At 39.5% G+C, this 18127-nt stretch overlaps 1 protein-coding gene and 1 non-coding gene across 10 annotated transcripts in view; both read left to right on the plus strand.

The window, feature by feature from the left end:
* Positions 1 to 17818, plus strand: part of Spata7 (spermatogenesis associated 7) — a 34213-nt gene extending 16395 nt beyond the window's left edge. For all 9 annotated transcript variants that reach the window (XM_060388001.1, XM_060388003.1, XM_060388002.1 and 6 more), the window contains 8 exons: positions 290 to 423; positions 6360 to 6832; positions 8055 to 8121; positions 11861 to 11976; positions 13045 to 13098; positions 14318 to 14395; positions 16841 to 16898; positions 17117 to 17818. In XM_060388001.1, the coding sequence (XP_060243984.1) occupies positions 290 to 423; positions 6360 to 6832; positions 8055 to 8121; positions 11861 to 11976; positions 13045 to 13098; positions 14318 to 14395; positions 16841 to 16898; positions 17117 to 17683 (1547 nt within the window). In that variant the 3' untranslated portion in view covers positions 17684 to 17818. The remainder of the gene's footprint in view (positions 1 to 289; positions 424 to 6359; positions 6833 to 8054; positions 8122 to 11860; positions 11977 to 13044; positions 13099 to 14317; positions 14396 to 16840; positions 16899 to 17116) is intronic.
* On the plus strand, positions 7558 to 7662 carry LOC132655509 (U6 spliceosomal RNA). The gene has a single exon (XR_009593313.1). It is a non-coding gene; the product is annotated as a U6 spliceosomal RNA (small nuclear RNA).
* Positions 17819 to 18127: the final 309 nt, after the last annotated feature.

The raw sequence follows: 18127 nt of genomic DNA on the forward strand, positions 1-18127 counted from the left end.
TAAATTTGTACTCATCTATCATACCGCAATTATGTTTAGCATGGAAGATGTGATGGTTGTTCCTGGTGGCGTTGGCCTCGAATCCCAGCGCCAGAGAAGGGCTCCTCCTGGCAAGGCTATCTCAGCTCTCAGCTCAGAGAACAGCCTGTAGCCTGGAGTATAGAATGAGAAGCTTCCAAAGAGAGAGATCAGGGAGGGGGAGAGATCCTTGATAGTACGAGTCTAAAAAGACCAGAAAGTTAGTGTTTCTGTTTTGTTGGTATGCTAAAAGGTTTGCTTCCTTCTTTAGACGCAGACCAACAACGAAGAGAGAAACTGAAGAAAGAATTGGCACGATATGAAAAGGAGTTTAAAATAAGTAAATCCGCAATGCAGAACAATTCCAAGACGAATTCCAGGTCCTTCTTAAACTCCCTACAGAAGGTAAGGTTGTCATTTTGCTCCTTAAAAGCAGATGTTTCTGAGGCACATCAGTGCTGCCGCCTGGTTCAGAACTGTTTCCAGTAGGTTTAGGTCAGCAAGCTTTGAGCATCAAGAGGCAGGGTCTCCACTGTATGCCTTTCCCACCACAGCACCTTGTCACAGCTTCCTGCCAGTGGGAAGCAAGCATGAACAATGCAGGAATAAATTCCTAGCTGTGTTCCAGTCAAGCTCCACAAGCTAGAAAGAATGATGCGGCCTGCAGGGTGTGGTTGGCCGGACTGGACTGTGGGTTTTGTTTTCTTTTGTTTGGGGGGGAGGGTTATTTTTGTTTTGTTTTGTTATGATTCTCTTTAACATTTGTTTGAAGAAGTAGCCTTCTGCTTAATTTGATGAGTTAATTAATTTGATGCTTAATTTTCAGAGTCTCTCCCATGAAAGTATCTTTTTTCTAATTAAAAAGATTTTTGATACACTATTTTGATCTTGATGGGTAATTTTATGCAATGCTCTTTTTGCATTTCTTAGCAATGATGATGTGATTTTCCGTTTGTTAACATAGTCAATGGCTTGTGTCCTTAATATAAACAGATCCCAGCTGTGATGCATTAAAATTTTTCTTTCTTTTTTCTTTTGGATTTTGTTTCATTTTGTTTGTTTGGTCTCTCTATGCATTCCTTGCTGTCCTGGAACTATATAGACTAGACTGGCCTCAAACTTACAGAGATCTGCCTGCCTCTATCTCTTCAGTGCTGTGATTAAAGTGTTGAAGTTTTCTGTTGCTGAATTCAATGGCTAAACTTTTGTTTAGGATTTTGACATCTGAGCACATTTGTTACTGGTGTACATTCTCCTTCTGGCCGCTTATGCTAGCTTCAACCAACAGAGCATTCTTTCTCCTTTTCTGGATTCTGACTTATAGAAGTTAGAAATTATTTGGTGTTTTTATGGGTAGTATTTTTTATTTCAGTTTTTTCCATACAATATATTTAGATCATATTCTTTCCCCTTCCCCTGTCTCCTCTTTTTCCACCCAATTTCATGGCTTTTTTTTTCTCTCTCTCTCAAAAACTAAAAAGACCAACAAAGTGAAACTCAAAGCAAACAAACAAAAAAATAAAACAAAAAGTGCACAAAAACCAGAGTCTATTTTGTGTTGTCTGACTCCTAGGCCTGGGTGTGGTTGATGTACTCAGTGTCATTCCAGAAAGCAGATTTCCATTTCCCAGCAGGTGTCAGTTACAAATAGCTTTTCAGTTGAGGGTGGAACTCTGTGTTCACTTTCTCTTCTCCATGCTTGGATTTTGTCTGGTTTGAACTTGTGCAGGTCTTGTGTGTGCCATCACAGTGTCGGAGTTCATGTTTGTATCCACCCTCTTGTGTCTGAAAACTGTGTGTCTTTGGAATCCTCTACCATCTCTACAGATCTTACCATCTTTCCAATTCCTTTTCCACACATTCCCTGACCCTTGAGGGGAGGTGTTTGATAAATTCATCCCACTTAGGACAGAGTGCTCTCACCCTGTGCACATTGTCCAGTTTTGGGTCTTTGGGCTAATTACCATCTCTTACGAGAAGAAGCTTCTCTGCTGAAGGCTGGCTGATACAATGATTTGCAGATTTCATAATCTCATTTTTCTGAACAGCTGATATTTTTATTTTCATGGAGTTCAACATTAAAATGTTCACTTTTGCAAACTTTACTACTGTAGCGAACCTACAACTTTCTGTCATCCAATGTGGCAGTGTTCTTTCATCTTTCATTCTAGTGTTCTTTCATCTCCAACCTCCTCCAGATCAGAGCATTTGGATGTGATTGTAAGATTCTGTATAATTTTACCCATAAACACATTGGCATAACCCACAGTCATGATGTGGCCAGGCATAATAGTGCATGTCTATAATTCTAGCAAATGCCACACTAGGTACCCCAGGCTCAGGGCAACACTAGACAACACAGTGAGCCTTTCTCAAAAAAATACAACATTATTATGCCTAAAAATCATTCATTCTTTAAGATTGCCAAATAACATGTTTCGATTTCACACAGTCTCATGATATTTTTTGAGTTTGTTAGAAGTGGTATCTAGTTCAATTAATTGAAACATTTTTAAAATCCATAGTTTTCCTCTTTCCATACCTTTTATCACTGTATAATTTATATATGAGAGAATCTTAGTTAGTAATAAATCTTGGCTTGAAATTTTGCAGAGTTCTAAATGATGTAAAATTTCTGCTGTAAACTTGTGTGGGGAGTTGGGTTCCCTAAGGCTTTCAGTCTCCAAGTGCCAAGGGTCAAGATGGGCAACTCACCCAGTTGGAGAATAGCCATTGAGATTACTCATGCTCTTGAGTAAGTATTAGTTCAAGTCCTGGCATCCATGGTATGGTTAAGAAAAGGGAGGGGAAGGAAAATGGGAGGGTGGGAGGGAAAGAAAGGAACACAAAAGAAAAGAAAAACAAGAGGAAAGGCAGGCAAGCCCTCTTGGCAGAACAGGTTCCCTGCTGCTTACCGAGCACCAGGTATTGTGCTTTTAACTCTAGGACTTTCAGTACAGATGAAGGTGTGGTTTACCAGCAGGCAGTAAGAAAAACTCAGGTATTGGAACCATTCTGGAGATTTGGGACTAGTTTCCTCCTTGAGAAGTATGGAGGAGCTATGAAGCAGTTTTTAGTTAGACAGTGATGCCATACCCTTTATGAAGACCACGAGCTACAGTAATCTGGACAAAAAAGAATACGAGCTGATCCAGGGCCTTATAAAGAACAGAGGGAATACACTTAAGGGAGGGTTATTATTATTTAGAAAGTAGAAGTGCTAGGGCTTGAAATCTGTTTAGATGATGTGAAGGGAAAGGCAGACGCGAAGAGATCCCAGGCTTCTGATAAGAACCAGAAAAAGTACAGGTTTTCTTCTGAGGTAGCACTGATGAAGGGCATGAGTGCGCCAGTTTGGCATGTTCAGTTTGTGGTGCCTAGGAACAATGAGTATATTCAGGAGACACTGGAGAGAAGCATCGCCTTCAGGAGAGAGGTCTAGGAGTCAGCACGTAGGGTTGAGAGCTCCCGGGCTGTTGGATAGCTCTAGGACCAGGAAGGCTGCTTCCCTTAGATTAAATCTGCTCCACCTGCACTGTAATACACCTTTTAATATGTCCATCCATGCTAGAATCACAAGTAAATTTTTAAAAAGATTTATTTTATTGTATGTATATGTGTGAGTGCCTGAATGTATGTTATGTTACTACGCATATGCCATGTTCCCTCAGGGGCGAAAATAGACAAATCACTAGAAATGGAGTTAAAGATGCTTCTGAACTACCATTGGATCCTAGGAACCAAAACAGGTCCTTTGCAAAAATAAGAAATGTCTAGCCCCAATATTTTTATTAAGATTGTTTAACCTCTTAACATTTTGAATATAAAGTAGTAATTTTGAGATAAAAATAGCTTATTGAAATTTTAAATTATATATTTTAATGTATTTTATGAATCATTTATAATAAAGTAAAATAAAACATTATTTAATGTCTATTCATTTTTCCTTTAGCATATGTAATCCTATAACTTGCTTGCCTACATGGTAGTTCATCTATGCATTTATACATTTTATGGTTCCATTTAGAATAGTAATTTTTAGTTTGCCTACATTTTAAGCAAGCTTTATTGATTAATGCTTTAGACACATCCAAGTTATCTGAAATTCTTGGTTTTAGTAATGTATTTTAATAATTGGGTAGACTTTCATGGTTAACAGATACTTACTATAATTATACACTATTCTCACTGAAAAGATAGTTACAATTTAAAGTGCTAGCTTTGGCCCCTAGTGTCTTAGCAGGGTCTGCACATGAACCTGTGTCCTCACTGCCCAGGCCCTCCTGCTTTCCTTCTGTCTCCCTGGCTCATGAGATGCCAGCTTTCAGGACCCTTCCCCGCGCTTCCCTTCCATGGGCACAGCTCTTTCTCTGTGCTGTAACACTAATCAAATATATAGGCATGCTCCATATTTCTGCATAGAGGTAGGAAACATTTCAAAGCAGTCCAAATAATAGAAACCAAAAGCTGTTTATTCTTTTATACAATATAAATAATTTGGAATTTTTTGTAAAACAGGTATTAGATTTTTCACATAATCTGCACCAAGCCTGGTCTTCAGTTGAACTGAGTTTTCAACTGTTCCAGAACCTGGCAGTTCCAAAATGTTGGTCTAGCATTTCTTCTGCTATTATATCCCTGAACGAGATTTACTACTCAGTTGCTCTGTGATTACAAATTGGGTAGGTGTTCTTAACTTGAACTTTGCATAAATCCAAATCATAGATCCAGTTTGTAGCAAATCACATTACATGTTGTCAGCACGATGAAGCAGAGCATGTAGGCAGACTGCTTGTTCCAGAATGTTCCTGTGGCCTGCGTTCTCTGTTGGGATGGCCTTACCAATGTGCTACCCATATTCTGTGCAAATACCTATTCCTTTAGTTCAATATTTAAAACTAAAGGAAACTATTATATAATCTTAAAAATCAGATCAGTCAGTATAACTAATTTCATATTGCACTCTCTTGATTTCCAAGGGGGAGTAGAATCCAAGGTAGAGTTTGAGATATGAAAATATACTAGGTAAGGCTCATGCTTTCTCTTAGCTCAAAATCAACTTGCCTTCCCATATCAAACTGATAAGAGTATTTCTTCTTCCTTTTTTTTTCCATTGCTGAGCATTAAACATTAAATATACTGGGCAAATTTACTTTTATTTACATTTACTAATTTTTGTGTGTATGTGTGTGTGTGTTGTGTGCACGGGCACTCATGTATATGCATGCACACATGTAAAGATCAAAGAAAACTTGTGAGAATTAGCTCCTTTCTTCTATCATGTGAGATCCAGGGATCAAACTCAGGTTGTTAGGCCTGAAAGCAGTCACCTTTATATACTCAGCCATCTCACTGGCCCCCAGCTTTGTATTTCTCTTCTCAAAGGTTCTCTTTGGTATTCAGTTTAGTAAAACATCACACTGATAAGAATTTCCTTTTACAGGCAATCTAATGCTTCATGCATTTCTCCCTACTCTAGACTTAGCTTATACCGTTCCAGTGGGTATAAATAATTCTTATGATTATTAATTAATTAATTAGCTCTGTAGGATTCAGAAATTTCTTTCAAAAGAGATTGGCAATTTGTACACCAGCTGTAATGTGAGTCTAGTTTGGGAGCACGTTTTAAAGCTGAGGTCCTGAAGTGGTGACATAAGGACTCATGATTTAATACAGAACACTCATTTTAACTCATTTTGTCTTTATTTGGGGAAGGAACGGTGGGAAAGGAAATTAGGTATCTGGACCTATTCAGGAAGCAGTAGTGTAGTTTCCTTACTTGAGTATATCAGTTTGTAAGTTAGCTCTCCTGTACATTATCAAAAAAATGAATTAAAATCAATTTAAGATTCCTTGTGCTATAAACAAATTCTAAAATTAGTTTTTCAGATGAATTCTTTCTGGTTTTTCAAGACAGGGTTTCTCTGTGTTTCCTTGGCTGTCCTGGACTCACTTTGTAGACCAGACTGGCCTCAAACCCACAGAGATCTGCCTGCCTCTACCTTCCTGAGTGCTGGGATTACAAGCGTGCGCCTCCAAGCCTGGCTTTTCAGATGAATTCTTAAAACAGAGAATACATAAGAGTAAGGAGCAGAGCAGCATTCATCTGTGGCCTGACCCTCTCTTCTAGAAAATAAGGGCAAGGCTGGAAAGGTATTTCAGTTGTAGAACACTTGCCTAGCAGCTCAAGGCCCTGGGATCCAGTCCCATCACTGGAGAAAAAAAAAGTACTGATTGCACTGCCGCACAGAAGTTAGAGCTGAGATACATGTATAAGCTTATGCTGAGATTCCCACTTACATGAATCTGCAGTGCGACTGATGACTGTCAAATGTTCCTAGCCCTCAGGGGAACCACAAGACGAGGATGTGTTAATCAAAGAAACGACAAGATATCCATCATTTTCAAAGTCACTCGTCCCTTCTTCAGATGGAGTGAATCTAAGTCTGCCTGAATCTTACAAAATCTTAATGGATGGCACCCTGAAGTATCCCAGCACCTCCCCACCCAGCATGGCTTATACAGAGCCTGCACCCAGGAGCCCACGCTCTGGACATGGCTGTGACAGGAGGCCGGGGAGTGCCTTCCCAAATGGCCACCGGATCCAGCTAGTTATTTCCAAGACACCCAGTGGAGATCTTTTGGAAAAGCACTCAGACCTGTTTTCTAACAAGCAGTTGCCATTCACGCCACGCACTTTAAAAACAGGAGCAAAGTCCTTCCTGTCTCAGTACCGCTATTACACACCTGCCAAAAGAAGGAAGGATCTTCTAGAGCAGCGGATGGAAGCCGAAACCCAGACTGAAATCAGCAGGTTCGTATGGTGTGTCCACAGCTGACAGCAAGGCCACAGGCGATGGAAACAATGAGCACTACTTCTTGCTTTGTTTGTGCACTCTATATGCCAGCCTTGAGAGCTGGCCGAGCCTTTCCATTAGAATGAGTTGGTGGCCTTTCCAGTAGGTCTTTAGAAGCAGCATAGTCATTTTTTTAAGCTCTTAGATTTGTTAAGTTCTTATAAATACGAGTGCTACACAAGTTATTGTAAACATAGCTCTTGAACCTTTGTATGTTTTCAAATGTTGCATTTTCAGAGAAGTCTTAAGATATATTATCAGATAGCATTGACATAAGTGTATATATTCATGTTAACAGTGGTAAAATAGTAAGGCTCAGAGGGGAAAATAAAAATGTATCCAGTTCCCTGTCTCTCTTCTTGGCATGTGTTCACAGCCTAGATAGTAACAGCTGCAGATGACTTAGACAGTTGAGAGAACATCTGGAAATTAAGTATGATTGGCCTTAATAGAAAACCTTCTCCTGTAATGGATGGTTCATGATAAATATTCAGTAAGTTTTCCAAGTGATTGAAATTCATTTTGTACTAGATTTTAGTTATTCAAACAAACACTGTAAGACTGGTATTATGAGTATAGATAAAAGGTGCAATGAGAGCAAATTAATCTGGATGTATTTAATTTAAAAAAGGAATTGGGTCTGTAATAGAAATCATCGACTGGAGGAGGACTGAAGAAGTCATTGCTGGGTTTGGTAGCACAGATACTAAAACTGAAGTGAGACAGAAGATTAGCATGGCCCCTGTGCAAGGATGACACATAGATTGGGGTTGCATGCTGTATTCCTGAGTGTGGGAAAGGAGGGTGGTAACAGGGAAGAAGCTAGGAGAGGGTGGGGAGGAAACAGAAAGGCCAATATACTTGTCTGGAGTCAAGGAACAAGTTCAATTGGTAAAAAAAAAAAGGAAATATGGAAAAAAAGGAATTATAAATGCTATAGTCCCATTTCTCCTACCCCATTAGCTATTTAACTGAAGTCTACTTTTTAAGCAAGGAAAAGGAAGCATGTGCAAATCAAATCATGTCTGTTTCTATTTCCAGATATATAATTAGAAATTGCATATTTTTTGAAAAGTAAATAGTTGGATTTCATTCCCTTATGTTATACCTTTTCCTGACAGTAAGACTCATCACTGTGTTCATAAGGGAGTAACAATCGTTTCTTTGTGACTATTGTAGCTTTAGCACTGAGTATGGGGCAGCCAACACAAAGAACTCAAAGGATCCAGAAGTGAACCTGAAGCAGGTACTAAGCATGAGCTCAATTCATGTCGTGGCTTTTGAGTTGCAGGTGCTGTGACTTGTGAGATGCCTCCTGCTGTCTGGCCTGTGAGAGCAATCTCTAGGACACACTTGTTAAATACAAGGCAGTCAACATGCAACAGTGCTTGTGTGCAGATGGCAACTGTGCTCTCTGAATGGCCAGATGGATCCTACCACATCTAGGAAGTCATTTGTTATTAGTGGTTCGCTAGCTGGTTGACTAGCTGAACATACGGATGAATACAATATATTAATGACATTTTCAAAAATACAGATTCTGAGCTGGACACAGTGGTGCATGCCTGTAATCCCAACACTCTGGGAGGCAGAGGCAGGCAGATCTCTGAGTTTGAGGCCAGCCTCATCTACAAAGCAAGTCCAGGACAGCCAAGGCTACACAGAAAAAAAACCTGTCTCAAAACTATAATCCTAACACTTGGTAAAGGTATGAGGCTCATGAGTTTGCAGCCATCCTGGACTGTATAGCCTGTTCAAGTCTAGCCTGAGCTATATAGCAAGATTGTGTCTTAAAACAACCAAGGCCTGGGACTATAGCTCAGTGGTAGAAAAGTTGCTTAGCAACCACTCACAGCATACACAAAAGGTAGACAAGGTGCTAAAGGTACTATCAAAGCTACGTAGAAGTTTAATTTTTTTTTTTTCTGAGATAGTTTCACTCTGTAGCCCTGGTTGTTCTGGAACTTATTCTGTAAATCAGGCTGGCCTTGAACTCACAGAGCTCCACCTGCCTCTGCCTCCCAAGTGCTGGCATCAAAGGTGCGTGCCACCACTGACCAGCAGAAGCTTGACTTTTCAATTCCTATATATTTTAAAGAATTGTCCATGATTGTACTATTATAGATCATACATCATAGAAGAATCAGTAGATGCCATTCTTCTACATTTGCCTTTACTTTTATAAACTTTATTACACTATATTTTTTAATGTTTAGCAATGATTTATTTTAACATGTCATAGTTTTAGACATTATTTTTCAGGCAAACTCATCCAATTTGGGTCATTTCAATCATGTATTATGCTCTAACTTAAATTTATTATTCATAAATATGTTTGCATATTTAAATATCAGGCACAGTTGCAGGGATACAAAAATAAAATAATCATACAACTTTTTTTCTTTTCTGAAAATAGGTAGGAAGTGATGGATTTACATCTCAGCCATTGATAGCTTTTTGACAGAGGGGCCACTTAAGGGTCATGGAGAAAATATCCTCTGAGAGCCAAGTGTCTTCCTAAAAATCTAACTAACATGCAGGGTCCTTGGATGAGGGCAAAATAAGCAACATTCCTCGCCTGGGAAAGGCTTTAGAAATGATGACTGTTTTTACCTTGAATTTTGATGGAAGGAATTAGGCTTATAGCTAGATAACTAAGTAAACTAATGCAGGGCAGGCAAGACTGCTCCCCAGGTCAAAGTGCTTGGCACAGAAGCCCAGTGACCTAAGTTCCCTAGAACTGCTGTGGAGGGAGAAAACTGATTCCCAAAAGTGTCTTCTGACCTCTCCATGTGCAGTGTGGTATGCACACGCACCTGCACACACACAAACATCATACACACATGATTGTCATCGTCATCATCATCATAATGATAAGTGAAAATGTGAGAAGCCCAGTTTATTACATTGGGATCCAAATTTTCATAGTCCTTCAAGAAAAGGATGGGTCCTCACAGTAGTCTAGGACTTGAGAATTCTAGTAAAGTATTATCAGCTACAGTAGATGTACATTTTAACCACACTTCTAAAACCGGAAAGCATTTTGCATAAATCAGCTTTATAGGGCTGGAGAGATAACATATTTGGTAGAGTACTTGCCTACCATGAACAGAGCTGGAATTGCAGCATGAACTTGATATAGTGGTACACGCTTGTTTCTTTTATTTTATTTTTTGTTGGCTTTTGTTTGCTTTGTTATGAGACAAGGTACGCCTACTTAGCCCTGGCTGTCCTATAAAGACTAGGCTGGTCCACCTCTGCCCCTGCATGTGCTACCATGTTCAGCATTTTTTTTTTAAATGTCTGTGGGTATTTTGCCTACATCTGTGTGTACCATGATGAAAGATTATTAATATTGATTTATATTTTTAGTAAAGCAGCGGTTACTCCCTAACCATCTATATACCCAAATAACCACACAGAGGGGCTAGGGTTTATTTAATTGGCCTAGAGCACAATGCTGAGCAACACTCCATCCTAAACCTCTAAGCTAGTATAGCTTCCTCCCATTCAGATTTCCCACATTATACTTGCTTTTTAACCATACCCTACGTCTGGTACATTTCTCCTGATGTTTCCAAGTCCTCTCCTCATGCATCCATCCTCCCCTTACTTTTTTTCTCCTCCCCTCACTGGACCAGGGTATCCCACCCTATTCTCTGTATTGCTCAGCATTGGCTAGTTGGCTTTTATTGGCAATCCAGAGAACAGATGATGGCATGATTATACAAACTTCTTGAAACAGGAGATGCTTAGAATAAATATCACAATACAGTGTTTGGCTTGAAACCAGATAGTGGGGTAGAGAAATGAGCATTTGAGTGAACAAGGGTAAATTGTACACAGTCTGCAAGAGCATTACCCAAAAGTATCATGTGCATGACAAGTGACCAGGGAGGTCAGGAGAGGTCAGGATCCTCCAGACTGGAGTCAGGGAGAGTCACAGGAGGCCAGGCGGGCACTGGGAACTGAACCCGAGTCCTTTTAACCGCTGAGCCATTTCTCCAATCCCAGTGATGCCTGCTTGTAATTCCAGTACTCAGAAGGTAGCGGCAGGATGATCAGAAGTTCAAGATTACCCTTAGGCACAAAGGGATATCAAAGCCATCCTGAGCTACAGAAGACCTGTTTGAAAGTAAACAAAAAACATAACTTTGTAAAGATTGATGCAAATAAAATATCACCAGGTTTGTGACACATAAGAATTCTATTCAAGTAATGTGCCATTATTTTTTGTCAATATTGTTCATATGCATTGCTACTGCAGTTGTTTCATATAGGACATATTTGAAACAGATGTGCTTTTGAATTTTTAATAATGGAATCTTTTCCTCAATTTTTTTAATAGCTACAAATTTGGATCATTTTCATGGATTTCTATTCTATCTTTTTTATTTTTTATGTGTAGGCGGGGTGATGGCTCCCATCCAAGTACTAACCAGACCAACTCTGCTTAGCTCTGGGATCAGACAAGATGTGGCATTTTCAGGGCTAGCCAAGTGTGGGGGCATGCCTTAAATCCCAACACTTGGAAGGCAGAAGCAGGCAATCTCTGTGAGTTTGAGGACAACCTGGTCTACATATCAAGTTCCAGGACAGTTAACTACATAGTGAGACTTTAATCTCATAATATAAAATAAATGTTTTAAAGGCCATGGACCACTTGTAATGAGATCAGTCTCCCTAAGCAGGTGCCCCAGATCTACCTAGAGCTGAGACCCTTATGCTCCAGTCTCTTCAGAGCTGGGATTACATATTCAGACTTCTGCCCCAGTCCGTGAGTTATGATTTACCTTATGATTTCCTAATGCCGTTTAAAATGTGGTTCATTAACATAAAAATCAAGTCAGTTCCTCTTTAAATAAATGTGGGGAAAATGCTGATTGGGTAAACTGTATCAGGTACTTTTAGGTATTCATTTTCATTAAAGTTTGTTGGTTTTTAATCTTTTATAATAAAAGTTTATTATTTTGTTCTACTTCCAGGCACCTAATTATATGACATATGGTGCTGAAGACAAACTATCTCTTTTATCCTCACAAGAACAAAACTTAGGATGGGACAGGGTTAAAGATGGGGCTCCGCAGCAGCCCTCACGAAGGTGAGTGCAGCCTCGAACCTGGATCCATACTTGGGGACTGAGGCAGGAAGCTCACTACAAGTATAAGGTCAGCCTGGGTTATAGAGTGAGAGCCTATCTCCATTTGTTTTCCTATGCAATAGACATACAGCATTTACCTTTAAGTACTATTTTAATTACATGTGCTAGTAATATATTTGAGTATTATACAATTCTGTGGCACTGTTTGTCTTACTAAGGAAATTTTATATTAAAAATGCTCAGTAAAGGGTAGAATGAATTCATTTTGATAATGTGTTAATAAAGGGAAAAGGGATGCTAGTTTGCAATAGTTGCCATCTCTCAACACTAGAAAGGATTACCCTCAAAGCAAATTCTCTGGCAATGATATTAGCCAGTTTCTATGGTACCAATAGTACTGAAAAACCTTACCATTTGATGAGTTGAAATCTGTGACTTGGAGACTGGCAAAGTCGTCCTCTGATCTCATGGTACTTGCCTATACACATGTACATACACACACAGAAACACACACACAGCCATTATATTAATAAAAATCTCAAAAGCCAAAAACTGGTGATGTGGAACATTCGCACATGGCAGTGTTTGGTCTGCCCTGCTGCTGGGAGATGCTCTTTAAACCCTGCCCCTCATGCTTAGTGACTGTAGCATGATCACCTAGCAAAATGTTGTACTAGCAAGTTTCAGCTCTCAACTGCATTTCCTCTGGAAGAGACCAGGTGTGAGATGAAGGGAGCAGAGTCTTCACAGGGAGGAATGAGGACAGGTTTTGGCGCTGACAGGAGAGGGCACAGACCCGCAGGGCCCAGTTCCTCCTCAGGCCTTTGCTGGAGAGATCTTGCCTAAGACCACAAGTACTGACTACAGGTCCTTGAAACGCAACAGCACATAGTAGCACATGTGTACACACACATGCATGCACATACCCACCGAATTATATCACGGTAGGAAAGTGCAGAGATAGACATTGCAAAGCATAGCATTAGTAATGTAGAGTAACAACCATGGAATATATATGTACGCCAACCTTTTTGTTGTTGAAATATTTTCCCTTTCTCTTCTTTCTAGGCCAGACTGTGAGCTCTCTACACAGCTTTCTTCAGACAGTAAAATCTTCTCTGAGTAAGAGCATGTTGACCTTATGCTGTAGTGGGAAGCAGAATTAAGACTGGGGGAAACATAAGATAAATTAAGATTGGAACTCATCTCTCTACACCCAACTTTGGTGGTTGTTTAATCCATGCCAATGGAGGAATTGTTGGGCATTTTATCTTTAGTGGAAATGTGTCCCTAAGTTAATATCTGCTAATAATTTATAGTAATTAGTGTGCAAGATTCTTGCTTATTTTTATAAATTAAAGAAACCTGCCAGAAATTATTTGGAGCTAAGGAGCCTCTTTGGTAGTCTGTGACTACATCACTTCATTGCATGCTCTGTCATAGTTAGTGTCAAAGGTCACATTACAAGTTTTTTGGTTTGGTTTGGTTTGGTTTGGTTTGGTTTGGTTTGGTTTGGTTTGGTTTGGTTTGGTTTTTGGTTTTCAGACAGGGTTTCTCTGTGTAGCCTTGGCTATCCTGGACTTGCTTTGTAGATCAGGCTGGCGTCTGCCTCCCCTAGTGCTGGGATTACAGGTGTGTGCCACCACGCTCAACAATTACAGTTTTAAGTTAATATTTTTCAGGAAAATAATCTATTTTATAGTTTCACTTATTTCTAAGCCTGGTTGTTCTTAAGCAAGTTATGTGGGTTGGTTTTAAAACATGCTGATTTATCACAACCACCTCTCCCTATATTTGTATTCATCAATTGAGTAGCTACTTGCCATTTTCCGTTAATTCATGAGTTGAGCTAACTCAAATCAATTATAATAGTATCCTAACTTTCTTATAATAGGTACCAAAATTAGACATGAAATAGTGTAGAGATGTGTTTAAGTGATTTAAAAGATTACTACTGCATTTTTATCTATAAATTTACCTATTAGAAAATCTTTTCTCCTTTATAAGGATTTTGAAAAAAAAAATCTTTCTGCTCAGTAAATTTTCCAACTTGAACATAAGATGCTGGAGCAGGACTTGATAGCATTACACCTACCCTGCCTCCCTGGGTAACAGCTCTCTTAGTCCTTTTGCTGTTATGAGTGTTCCAGAAAGTTGAAATTTTTCTCCATTGGGTAGTATTTTCTCATTTGTACTATTTTCCTTTTGAACATGAGAAAACAGATTTGTTTTATAATATTCGCTGTACTCATGGGCAGCAGTCCCTGTAATGACAGAGCTGGGTGTGCCCGCCTGGCCTCTCATGCCATGAGATGGTTCTGATGCTCGTGTTCCTCTGCAGTGAAGAAGAGCTGCTGTACCTGAACTTCATGGAAAATGTGACAGATGAAATCTTGAAACTTGGTTTATTTTCTAACAGGTTAGAGATTTTTCTTTAATGTGTATGGCAGTTGATGTACATTAAATATTTTTCACACTATTAAAGCTTGTAAAAAGGTATATTGCTTTTTATAATCATATTCTTATAATCGATAGTAAGTTGCAAAGACTGTTTCACACTCCACAGAAAACAATAGATTTTAAATATTATTATATCAGATTATATAATGAATTGAATTTTTGCTATCTGTGTGGAAAGCTTCCATAATTCTACCTTGCTATCAGAAACAGTAACGGGAATCAAAAAGGTTTTCAAAATTTTCTTACATTTATATATGTGTGTACTCACATGTCAAGCATGCTATAAAGGTCAAAGATAACCTATGAAAGTCAATCCTCTCTTTCCACTCTGCGGGTCTGGAAGGTGAGCTCAACCATAAGGTTCGGTGGCATAGACCTTTACTTGGTGAGCCATCTTATCAGCTCGCAAACACTTTTACTACAACTTATATAAGATCTAATAAAGACAAATGAGAAACTGTACACATTGCAGAGCAGAGGACTCCACAGCATGCTCTGCACACTTTCTCAGACATTGAAGTGGCTATTTCTGGCCTACATCAGGATTGACTTTTTTTTTTTTAATGCAGTATTCTGCCTGCATATTCTGCAGGCCAGAAGAGGGCACCAAATCTCGTTATATAGATGATTATGAGCCACCATGTGGTTCCTGGGAATTGAACTCAGGACCTTTGGAAGGACAGCCAGTGCTCTTAACCTCTGAGCCCTATCTCCAGCTTCAAAGGGTTTACTTTTTAATGAAGGAAGACATTTTCATTATTGGAATTAAAGATCAGAGGTCAGTGTGTGCTAAAACTCCCAGACCTCTTCTATTTGAAGAAAAAAAAAAATCTTGTTTAATGGAGGTTGGAGAGATGACTCGGTGGTTAAAAGCACTTGCTATACAACCATGAGGACCCAAGTTCAGATCTCAGCACCCACATAATGAGCCAAGTGTGATTGCATGCAGGGCTGTCAGGGGCAGAGACAGGAGGCTTACTGGGGTTTGCTGACTGCCAGCCCACCTGAAAAGGGGAGCTTCAGTTTGGGAGCACCCTGCCTTAAAGGAATAGGCAGAGAATGATAAACATTGATGCTGTCCTTTACCTTGAGTGTGTACACAGGCATGCACACTTATACATACGCGTACAAGACTAATAAGTTTAAGAAGTAAATATGTTGAACAGTACTGGACTACACATTTTATATTGTTAAAATGGTAACTTTCATGTTTTTTACTACAACCCCCCAAAATTTGCAAAGCATTCACATTTTTCCTTAACTGTTTATATTTTCCTCCTAAGATTTAACATTGGTTCATAAGACCAAACAGAACCAGCCTGAGAAAGAATGGTGCAAGATAGATTTCTTCACACTGAAAGACATTCAAAGTGCATCTTGTTGATCTGAAAATGTGTGTGTGTGTGCCCAAATAGTATGTATTGTTTAATTCCAATTATGCAATTCCATAAGCATAGAAAAATGCCACGGTGTGAATATTCCGGAATGTAAACAGTAGCTGTAAAGAGTAGGATACTCTCGGTCTTTTAAAAATGATAGACTAACCTAGACGTCCTGGATTGTTGAAGATCATTGAAGAGCATGAGTTAACTTGGGTGACTGGGGAAAGTGTGTTTCAGGAAACTGTGGCTGCGTAGTGTGATCCTGGGCCTGGTGTAGAAAGGGTACGTTCCCTGAAGGTAGTCACTTGTGGATTAAACTCTTTGAAGACCCTGTGACCTTAGGGGATAGGAAGCTCATCCTAGAGCTTTTTGTAATCTTTTCTCTTTAATATGGTTCTCACAGGACCTTCATGCCCGGGCTTTGGCAGGAAGAGAGTTAAAAGTGTTGCTGTGAGCCAGGTGTGGTAGCACACGCCTGGTCTGCTTAGAGCTGCAAGGGCTACATAGAGCTACATAGACCATGTCTGGGGTAGGTGGGGCAGACTGTTGTCTGTCTAGCTATGCTAGCATAATTCCCCGGCATTTACATGGAGGTTGTTTTGTAGGTTTGACATCAATGGAGGGTATCCTTTAGGAGCCAAGGTGAACTAGCTCTGTGAGAGCATTTTCTCTAGGGTTTGGTGAAGGGTGTAGGGATCTTTAATGTCTGTGTGTCTAATGGGGAGAGACCTTTGCAGGGACTTCTGTGCCTCGCCTGAAACAGAAACATAAAGAGTACTCAATCCTTCAGCTACACTGGTATCTATTATTTAACTTAAAAACAAATGTGTAACAGAAGCCAGGCTGCCTGCCAGGTTAGAAAACATGACAGAGCAGGAAGGATTACTCTTCAGCTTCACAGAGAACACCATTCATCTGGAAACCACTTTCCAGCCTTTGTTGGTTTTTACACTATGAAACTATGTTACATTTAGTGGTTTATCCAATTTTAAGATATTAATATTTATCTTTATCATTTGTAGGTTTTTAGAACGACTGTTTGAGCGACATATAAATCAAAATAAACATCATTTGGAGGAGGTTTGTCTCTTTAGAATTTCATGTTTTACTACATTCTAAAATAACTCATTCAAAACAGATAATTCCCCCTTGTGCCTTTTGTGAGGGGAAGGGGTGTAGGGGCTGTGAGTGTGCTACTCTGAGACTAGCAGCCCTGCAGGCAGAAGTGGGTCAGTTTTGTTAATTTAACTAATGTGATGATTCTCAGAATTGAATTTTTTTTTTTTCATTAATTCTAGGGGAAAATGCGTTACCTGCTGCATGGGCTGAAGGTTGACTTAGGCTGTATATCTGAGGAAAAGCCAGAAAAGCAAAAAAAATTCAGAATGTTGAATCAACTTGATTTTCAAAAGGCTCTGATTTCAAAACAACATGAACTCACAAGTGATGAGGATACAGTAATGCAGCATGAACGTCACCAATACCAGGAGGCCCTGGAGATGCTGTCATCTGTGCCGAAGGATGAAAAGATGTTCTCTCTTCCGGGTGAATTTTTGAGGCCCAGCCATAAATCCAAGTATTCAGAAAGTGTTATAATTCAACAGATCAATGACGAAACAGATCTTGAAGCCTCAACCTGGGATGAAAACAATCCAACTATTTCTGACAGTTTAATAGATCAGGAAACCTCTGTGGATGTCATTGAAGGTGACAGTGACTATGAAAAGGCTGAGCCTTCCAGGGAACTCTGTTGTCTTAGCACATCCTTGTTCCCTTCTGCTCAGTTCCCCAGAATCAAAGGGGGCAGTAATCATGACAAGGAATTATCGACTCTAAAAATCATGGAAATGAGCATTGAAGACTAACCTTTGGATCTTCATTAATAAATACTCCATGTGGCCAGTAACTCAATTTTACTTTTCTTTTTTCCTTTTTTTAAATATTAAGATTTCTGTATTTTCAATGCTATAATAAAATACCATAAATTTAGTGTCTTGAAATACCACATATTTATTATTAATCCCATAGTCTGTGGTTCAAGAATTGAAACACAGAGTGATGGGACCTCTACTCAGGGACTCAAAAGCCACAGTCCAGGCGGTGTTCAGGGCTGGGAGCTCACCAGGAGTCTTGACCGAGACTTCTGTGCTTCAGCTTTTTTTTTTTTTTTGGCTGGCTGGTGGGCAGATGGCAACTTGCCATCTCCTTCCATATGCATTCTCCCTGCCCTGAGCAGGTCACGCGTGGCTACTTGCTCTCTGAATGTAAAGGAGAATCATAGAGACTACTATCAAAATGGATAACTCGCC

The sequence above is a fragment of the Meriones unguiculatus genome, chromosome 7, assembly GCF_030254825.1.
Source record: "Meriones unguiculatus strain TT.TT164.6M chromosome 7, Bangor_MerUng_6.1, whole genome shotgun sequence".
Taxonomy (NCBI): domain Eukaryota; kingdom Metazoa; phylum Chordata; class Mammalia; order Rodentia; family Muridae; genus Meriones; species Meriones unguiculatus.